The sequence below is a fragment of the Plectropomus leopardus genome, chromosome 16 (genome assembly GCF_008729295.1).
Source record: "Plectropomus leopardus isolate mb chromosome 16, YSFRI_Pleo_2.0, whole genome shotgun sequence".
Lineage (NCBI taxonomy): Eukaryota > Metazoa > Chordata > Actinopteri > Perciformes > Serranidae > Plectropomus > Plectropomus leopardus.
The window spans coordinates 25,157,204-25,166,874 of NC_056478.1; the positions used below are offsets into that span (position 1 = coordinate 25,157,204).

General features: G+C 38.3%; 1 protein-coding gene across 4 annotated transcripts in view; it reads left to right on the forward strand.

Annotated features, from left to right (window-relative positions):
- Positions 1-8,971, forward strand: part of senp6a (SUMO specific peptidase 6a) — a 34,631-nt gene extending 25,660 nt beyond the window's left edge. For all 4 annotated transcript variants that reach the window (XM_042503219.1, XM_042503220.1, XM_042503221.1 and 1 more), the window contains 11 exons: positions 1,225-1,418; positions 2,077-2,282; positions 2,814-2,930; positions 3,060-3,182; positions 3,282-3,374; positions 3,462-3,796; positions 4,764-4,852; positions 5,464-5,552; positions 5,708-5,776; positions 6,590-6,740; positions 8,199-8,971. In XM_042503219.1, the coding sequence (XP_042359153.1) occupies positions 1,225-1,418; positions 2,077-2,282; positions 2,814-2,930; positions 3,060-3,182; positions 3,282-3,374; positions 3,462-3,796; positions 4,764-4,852; positions 5,464-5,552; positions 5,708-5,776; positions 6,590-6,740; positions 8,199-8,435 (1,703 nt within the window). In that variant the 3' untranslated portion in view covers positions 8,436-8,971. The remainder of the gene's footprint in view (positions 1-1,224; positions 1,419-2,076; positions 2,283-2,813; positions 2,931-3,059; positions 3,183-3,281; positions 3,375-3,461; positions 3,797-4,763; positions 4,853-5,463; positions 5,553-5,707; positions 5,777-6,589; positions 6,741-8,198) is intronic.
- The last annotated feature ends 700 nt before the right edge of the window (positions 8,972-9,671 follow it).

The following is a 9,671-nucleotide window of genomic DNA, read 5'->3' on the forward strand; positions in this document are numbered from 1 at the left end:
TACATTTTCATGGAGGGTGGTAGATTAAGTTTAGAATCATTCTTGATGCATTTTATATTCCTCTGTTTTCTTATTTTATGATGACATGTATAGTGGCATACTTATTTATAATAGATACTAACATGATTGATATGATTAGTTCTTCAAACCTGTGTGTCAAAGTAGGCTGTTTAAGCCACTGTGCCTTGAGGGAATTTCTTCAAAATTGGCACAAATGTCCACTTGGACTTTAGAGTCTGTGGTCAAACGTCACTGTGACCTCACAAAACACAGTTTGGACATAACTCAAGAGTTCATAGGGTAGTTACCAAAATTTAACAAAAATGTTGGATAGAATAAGATTATTACGTGATGACATTTTAAACCCAAGAGGTCAACTTCAGTGTGACGTCATAATGTTCAGCAAAAATACTAAAATTTGATATGTTTTGATTTATTTTACTGCAATTTCTGGCATAGCATAATGGAATTGACATAAGCGTAAAGGTGTGATTATTATTTTATCATTATTTTATGTACTTATTGAATTTGGCCTGCTGCCTACATATATTACTGTTGATGAAACTGATGAGCTATGTTCAATATGTTACACATGTAATCTGATAAATCACTCAATTAAAAGTGAGGATATTTATGTTGGTTGACAACATAAAAAGAGGCAACCAGATAAATTATCTAAATTTGAATGTTTATTTTAAATGTGGAAAACAATGTAATAAACCAAACTCATCTTTATTTAGTCCTTTTCTACTGCATACAGGAGTCACAGTTACCGAGCAGAGTTAGTTAGTTAATTATCCTTTCAGCTTCACTCAACATAAATGGACTTTATGTCACGCCATTAATATTCTGCTCTCATTGTTCATATTCATAACTTAATTTCATAATACTAAATAGCTACACTATAACTGAGGCAGAAATGGTCAGAAAAAAGTCATGATGACAATATTGATGCTGATATTGATGTAGTTGTGGTATAACAAATATAAATGAATAAAAAACTAAAGAGAAATAAAACAAAAGAGCATGAGAGAGAGAAAAATCAAATAGGTCAAAGCAAACAAGGTTTGTATAAAGATAAGCTTATTGTATAAAGAATTAATATTTGAATTTGATGTATTTTAAATTAAAGGTACAACACAATAGAATGTGCAAAAAAAAAGTATTTCATCCAATTAAATCAGTCTTATTAATAAAATGTGCTCTGTTGTTCTGTGCCGTCAGAGTCGGATGAGAAGTTTATTGTTTTGATCTTCGAGAATGGGCTGGCGATGAAGGAGCAGATGATCCTGGAGGACATCCTGGGCGAGATCGGCAGGACCAACAACCTCATACACTTCCCCTGTAAGCTGACCTTCGAGGAGGCCAACATCCGATTGGTCAACTACAACAAGGCGTCCAAACAGAAGGAGGAGAAGGTGATTGCAAACACAAGTTCATGTTGAGTCAGCAACACTGGCCAGTAGGACTGCAGTGAATGATTATTTTCATTATTGATTAGTCTTAACTATTATTTTTTTCATCTCCAGTATGTCTTGTTTTGTTGAAGGTAAAAGTTGTAACATTTAATCATATAAGTTCAAATAGTGAAAGTTTTAAAATTCAAAATCTGGGAATTTTTAAGTAATCTATAACTCATCTATATAGTTAACTATTAATGAACCCTGTGGGCCTTTTCCCTAAATGTAGTCTGTAAGGTTAAGCTTAGTGCTTTTTATCATACTGTGCAGCACTGCCACATAGCTCCATTCAGCAGATAACTATTTTAACGTATTAACTGTAAAAATTCTAAATCTGGGCAGTTGTTTGCGTTGATGTCTGAGAAGACATGTTCCAGGGGGAAAAGCCCCGTCCACCGAAGTTACAACAGAGTTTGTGTATCGATATCTAGAGTTAGTTTTTATTTTACAGATTTAAAAATGGCTTCTGAATTTAATCCTTTTATATGAAAAATTGGTGAATTATTATTCTCTTCTTCCACTTTGTTTTAAAATAACAAAAACAGTCTTTGTAAAGTGAATGTTTCTAGCAGTTTTTGTTCTCTTTGTCCTCACAAATATCCATCCCTCTCTGCAGGAGAAGCCGATACAAACCCCTCCCAAAATCACCCAAGGCTCCCCGGTTACTAAGGTCACTCAGGTTACGCAGGTCACCCCGGTGAGCCCGGTCACCATGCCCGTACGCACACGGATGGCCACCCGTCAACACACCAGCACCTACTTTGAAGACGAGGATGAGGACATGACCGACCTTCAGCCCACCTTCTCTGGACCAATTGTCAAGTAAGTGACTCTTCAGCCGCCTGTGAGGCTATAGATGTTTCCATGTGAGTGCTTTACCAGAGTTTAAGTACCCATACCAAAGACATTTTTGTTTGGATACTTTGAGGAATATAAAGAAGAAGGTGAAGTTTTTAAATTTTAAACATCATATAAACGCAGGCAACTGTACAAGAACTTTGCTTAAATAAAATAGTCTTAAAATGTAAAAGTTATGAAACTGGGATCTGTCACATCAAAGAGTTGGTGAACAAGATTATGATCTTAACCTCCAGTACTTTTGTGGATCAGTACTTTTTATATAGCATAAAAACACGATTTTAGTATATTTGTAGGCCTCTCTCTGCCAGTAAGATTAAATTAGCTTTAGCTGTCCACCAATAAAATTAAGGGATCATGGATACATTTGGTTTATACTTGGACATATCGTCTTCCAACAGCCAGCAAGACACACTGACATCCAGTGGACATTTGTGGTAATGCTGCTGATGTTATAGTCCCAGTATAACCCTGTTTTTGGTATTTCTCTTCCAGATTAATGGTGTACCCTCCTCCTCCAGCCAAAGGTGGCATATCAGTCACTAATGAAGACCTCCACTGCCTTAATGATGGAGAATTCCTAAATGACGTTATATTAGACTTTTATTTAAAGTAAGTAATTGGGATGTTTCGAGCTGATTCCCTGATGTTACACAGATGACAACCTTCCACACAATAAAATAAAAAATATCATTGTTTTTTTATTCTGACATGAACCCTTCCTTCATCTTTCTACATTAGATATTTAGTTTTAGAGAAATTGAAAAAAGAGGACGCACAAAGAATCCACGTGTTCAGCTCCTTCTTTTATAAGAGGCTAAACCAGAGAGAGAGGAGGAACGCTCCAGACACAACAAACCTGCCGTGAGTATTCAAAAGTATCAACAGAGGATGTTTTAACGCCAAATTATGTTTGAATTCTGTTGCTACTAAATGCTTAAACTTTTGGTTTTCATTTTCCAGAATCCAGAAAAGGAAGCACAACAGGGTGAAGACGTGGACTCGGCATGTAGATCTGTTTCAAAAGGACTTTATCTTTGTTCCCATCAACGAGTCGTGAGTCTTCACCTTGACAAATAACAGAACTTGTATCCTGTCACGCTCTGTAACTTGAGTGCTAAAACTACTTTCTTGTTTTGACAGAGCTCACTGGTACCTAGCAGTGATCTGCTTCCCAGGTCTCAGTGGTCTGGTGTATGAGCAGAACCCGCTGTACCAAGGCAGCACGCCTGGTCCAGCCCCCGCCTTGGCTGCAGAGCCCCCGTCAGAGGACAACATCCCGGACCACTGTCGTCCCCTGTCCCCGGACAAAGATGGGCTAGACAGCTCCTCGGAGAACCCATCCCCTGTTGTCCCCGAGGCACACCCTGAAGGGCACACTGACGGTGACTCAGTCTTCACAGAGGGGGGAACAGAGCCTCCCCACACCCTGGCAGCGTCAGGAAATGGCCAGGGTGACACAGAGCAACAGTACACAAGTGAGTCATCATCTGAACGGTTAGACCGGTGGGAAAATTTCCAAACCAGTTTGATATTAAGCCAAACACCATACTACACCAGAACAGCTTACAGAATTTTTCAGCAGTCATGACACCCATGTCCCAATTGAAAGCGAGTGTCTAACTATCCTGTAGCATCGTGCACCACCAGAGCTCTGTGTCCACACTAAATCCATTTAATATGAACCTCTGTCACTTAATATAAACAAATTAAATAGCTAACAGCTGTGCGCTGGAGATCAGACTGGAGACGCACTTAAAAGATGAGCCTACTTGCCATCTTCCTACATTCGTAAACTTAGTCTTTAAAACACATTTTATGTTGTGATATGCACTAGAAATTTTATACAGTATAGCATACAGCAAGTTACGTTAGCTTAGCTTGTTCTTAGCAATGATCATTTACCTTCGAAACTTTCAGCTTCCTAGTGATCTCCCTCCAGCCAGCTGACACTTTGTTTAGGTTTTTGTAGTGAAAAAAAAAAGTAGGTTTCTGCCCCGTGGTACTTTCAAAGTGAGCATCAGATACAAATAGCAACACAGCATCTGACTTAAGTTCAGCTTACAATAGGGCATGCTGCCAGTAAGGACAGCTCTTGTGCTGGCTCCAAATCAAAAATATTGCCATTGTCATTGCCACTTGTTGTGTTTTTGTTGCCTTACAATGAGATATTTATATCTACATGCAAAGCAGGTCCTCTTCTAAGAAGTCTTTCATGTTGTTTCTACAGTAGCCCAGAACAGACAAATTGAACTTCGGCTCTAGATAGGGCCATTTGTGTTTTCATGTTGACCACCATAGATCTCCTCCACGCTCGGCACATGGGAAAAGTTTCAGTTCTGCAACCTCACGTCTAGATGCCTCTAAATCCTACACACTTAAAAATGATTTTTATTTCATGCAACAGATTTATGTTGTTATGTTGTTTGTGGTTGTGTTTTTTAGGTGGGTTGCAAAGAATCAGTGTTTGTTACAGTTCAGGAAAAGGAGACGATGACACCTACACCTTCTCTGATGACCAAAGCTCTTGTCAGGTATTCAACTCTCTTTACTTCTTGGATTTACTGTCTTTACCTGTTTCCACCAACATGGAACTCTGTTCCAGTTCCTGCACCTAATTTTGAAACTGTTCAGAGCATTTTGTCAAAAAAACCTTTTTCAGAACCTGAAAAGTTGGTTTGCAGCTGGAACCAAAAAATAGCAGGTTTTTCTTAACCTTAAGTGTGAACCCTGAGTGGGCGTGTCAAATTCTACAGTTTAGAGAGAGAAGATGGAGAAGGCAGCAAAGGAGAACACAAGTGAGAAATCTTCACACACAAAAAGAGTGTGCAGTGTTCTCATTAATAGTTGGTTTATACTTGTTTTTTTAAAATAGACATCTGCAATAAAAGAACGTAAGTTTGCTGTTTTCTTATGTTGTGCACTGTGCAACACCCTCTGCTGACAACGCATAATACAATACAACGGTTCAGCAACTGTTGTAAATGTTGGCTGGTTCACCAGATAGCACCGAGGGTCCCAAGAGTATGAATGGAACCAGAGCTAACTTGGTGGAAAAGGTGTATCTGTTAAGTAAGGTGAAGAAATGGATGACATAGTTTTAACTGTTGTTACAGTCAGTTAATGGTTTTGTCTTTGTCTGCAGGATGAGTGCAGTGAGGACGGCACACTAGCTGAAGACACACTCGGCCCTGATGCCTCTGGTTTGGCCTCTAAAGTAAACCTCTGCAAACAGTGAGTTGATGCACTTCTGCCTTTTTTCCTGAAGGTGGAGCTGCTGCTTTACTGTAACAAATGCAGCACAGTGAACATGTGAAAATGTTTATGAGATCTGTTGCAATGTTGGAGTGTTGTCTTTTCTATTTTTTTTTTTTTTTTTTTTGCTTCAGGCCTTGTATCCTCATCATGGACTCCCTGCGTGGTCCGGCCAGGTCGACTGTGGTGAAAACTCTGAGAGAGTGAGTATCTCCTGCACCTGAAAGCATTAACCAACAGGGAGTCAGTGTTGTAATCTTTTTTTTCATTTCCTAAATTTGATTTAGTAGAGCCCAACCTTATTGACTTGAGAAACAAATCATTATCTCTCTGAGGGGTTAAAACTATGCAGTATCCCAAAAGAAAAAAAAGCAATTTTTATGGAAAGGACTGAAAAAAATACTTAATATGGTGAAGCAGACCTTTTTTTTGATTGTGTGCCATCCCATTAATCATCTCTGGACGCTTCAGGTTCATATTGGACGCTTTTGTGGGTTTTGACCTACAGTTTTGGAGTCGCTGTTGTCTTCGAAGAGTTAAAGGTGCCGACTGTGTTGGTAAACAGCAGTGTCTGTGACACGCAGCTCATGGAGACAGTTATGGTGCTTGTGCTACTTTCTCTGGACGCTGTCAAATCTGAACACACAGATCATACAAACATTTTTTGATTTAGTGTGACTTGCACTTATCAAGAATACCATTGTCTCTGAAGTCCATCGCAAATTTCTTCCTGACTACATTGTTATGGAAACTGTGGTTCCAAAAAGAAGAGTATGTTTTTCCACAAGTTAGAAAATACTAATATAGAAAAAATAATAGCATTAATATTGAATTTGTTATTAACCTTTTTTGTGTTGCGGTTTCAATATTTTCTGACATTTCTTAAGACACGTCTGAAAGGAGTTTTGGGAGTTTAACAAAACTAACAACCTAATGTTGATAATTTAGTTGTTTTTTTTTAAAAATAGGAAAACCAATACTGGTGGTGACTGTGGCTGAGTGTGCGTTTGTTTCAGGTACCTGGAGGTGGAGTGGGAGGTGCGTAAAGGGACTCAGCGGAGTTTTGGGAAGGATGTGATGAAGGGCTCCAGCCCACGTGTGCCTCAGCAGGATAACTTCAGCGACTGTGGAGTTTACGTCCTGCAGTATGTGGAGAGCTTCTTCGAGGTGAGAGGAGGAACTTAATCACATTGTTCTTTAACAGCCTCCCACTCTTAACTTTTACTTTTCATTAAAACCTGATCTTAGTTGCTGAGTTTTTTTAAACAATTTTTCTGGTTTCTTGTTTTCCAATTCAGTTAACTTCTTTAGCAATCAATGTCCATTTTAGTAATGTTAAATCATTTTAAAAACAAATGAATGGCTCATTTATGAGTAGTTTGTAGTTTTTGTACCATAATGGAACTGTATGGCACAGAGGAAGAAGGTATACCAGGCTCCGATACGCAATAATTGTTGGGAGAGGTGGGTTACATAGATTTTACTGGATGTATTGTGGCTTATTTCATGAGATGAATAAAATGACTATCGGAAACATCAAGTATAAATTGTGAGGCCATTTTTTTAAGTCAACTGGCAAGAGGCTAGCTTTGATGTTTTGTTTTCCTATGGCTCACACACAGAGAAAAGACTCACAAAGATGATGCATCACATGCACTCCCCCTCCCATTGACACCAGTCTCTCCTGGGCGGAAGTGTGTGAGCGTGCACGGCTTGCATTTTTGAATGCAGGGCTCTAACTACTTGGTCGCATTTTACTAATATGGAGCACCAGTGTGATTTGCAAATATTATTAATATACTGAAGAGCTGTTAGTTTGTTTCATGCTCACAGTGTGCAGCGGCAACAGTTTAACTTTATGCTAAATGTTGACCAGAAGCTTTAAGTTCACTGTAAAAACATAAACACATCAGGCAAGATGAACGGGATGCTTCAGAATAAAAGCACCAGTGGTTCTGCTTTGATTGATTTATTTAAATAGTAATTTATTTAACTTTAATATGACTGTACTTTATTTAACTTTAATTGCAACAGCACTGTATTTAACTTTAATGTAACAATACTTTATTCCACTGTATTATATCAGAACTTTAACTTTATTGTAACAGTACTGTATTTAACTTTATTATGGCAGTACTTTATTTAACTTGTTGCTTTTAGTGTAACAGTATTGAACTTAACAGTACTTTATATAACTTTGTCGTAATACTACTTTATTTTATTTAATTCTAATAGTACTTAATTTAATTGTAATTGTTATTTAACTTTATTTAAACAGAACGCCATTTAACTTTGTTGTAACTGTAGTTTATTAAGTAATTCACAGCATTTGTGTAGTACAGTAGTGGGAGATCTCAAAATATTGAGATACATATATTGGGTATCGTGATATAGCCTAAAAATATGCAATATTGTCTAAATGCCACATCACCCAGCCCTGCTTGTCAGTTGATACATTATCTGTTGGACTGGCTCTCTCATTGGATTTTTTGATGAGACAAATACAGAATATCACCTGACTCATGCTTTAATTTTGGCCGTTTGGATCCACACCACCCTAATTTAATTAGCAGATAAAAGAAACATGCTTGTAAAATAACTATTTTCTTTGGTCTCTTATTACAGAATCCAATTCCTAGTTTTCATTTGCCGATGAACTTGTCTGAGTGGTTTCCTCAGCCGCGGATGAAGACGAAGCGCGAGGAGATCAAGGAGCTGATCTTGAAGATACAGGAGCAACAAGAACTGGACAAGAAGGAGTCTGAGCCCGTCGAAGCTCCGCCCAGCTCTCCTGGAGAGCCCGAGATTGAAGAGACTTCTGGGTCAACGGATCGGCCGTTAAACCTACCCATCAGCCCCTGAAAGGACCCCACCCTCCTTCTCCTCTCCCTTCACTCCCAGGCCCAGTGAGGGGGCCAAACCTGATTGTACGCTGCTGGTTTCACTTCAACGTGTCTGAAGCTGTCCTTAACTCCCTCCATTAACCACAGACATCAAACACACCTTTAAATTTGTATTGAATAAAACATGATGTGTAAATATGCTGGAGTTTTTCCGCTGCCTTTGTAATTTACTGTTTTATGACTCAGTCATGAAGTGGCCCATTAAGTTATGTTTTCATAGATGTTCTCTCCAGGAGAATCTGTGCAGAAGATACTGTTGATCTCTTGCATCATTATTTTTTATGCTTTCTAGTTGTGTAGAGGAAGACAAAAACAATAATAAGAAAACATAGAGGCAGTTGCTGTTATTTGTAAGTTAACAGTCCACCCGTTTCAAAAAACTGTTTCCAGAGAGTTGATGAGTCACATGCGTAGTTCAGTGCTTGTTGTGTCTCTTCGATGTGGAGTGGATGAATTTTCAGCATTAAAAGCAACTCTAGATGCAAGAGCACTTCATTTGCCTTAGCTGATTATTTGTGCTGTGTGCCGTCAAAAAGTTTTGATGAGAACTAAGATTGTATATTCTGTGTGTGTGTGTGTGTGTGTGTGTGTGTGTGTGTGTGTGTGTTGCTTCTTAATAATCCTTTCAGGAGAAGTCTTGAATGCATATGGTTATATTCCAATCCTGAAACTATTCGACAAAAGATTGCTTAAGCTATAACATATGCATTCAACACAATCACGGGAAAAAATATGTCAACATTGTACATTTCTGCAAACCTTGGATACGTTACATTTGTATGTTACTGTCTAGTGAAAACGTGAAAACTTTACAGTTCACAACACTTTGGTTAACTTGTGGTTAGATTGAGGCACAGAAAAACACTTGGTTTTGGTTAGGGGAAGATTGTGCTTTGGCTTGAAATACCCATTTTTTATGACTCTGTGCCAGTGATAGCTGATTAGATTTTGGTGGTCATAGGTCAAAGGTTAAGGTCCCTGTGACCTAGTCTGTCTCATTTTCGTGAAGGCAATATCTCAAGAAAACCTTGAAGGAATTTTTTTTCAAATTTGACACAAATGTTAAAGTGGTCTCAAGGATAAACTGACTAGAATTTGGTGGTCAAAGGTCAAGGTGACCTTGCATTTGGCTTATTTTAGTGAAAGCTATATCTCAAGAATACCTTGAGGGGAACCTCTTCAAAGTTTACACAAA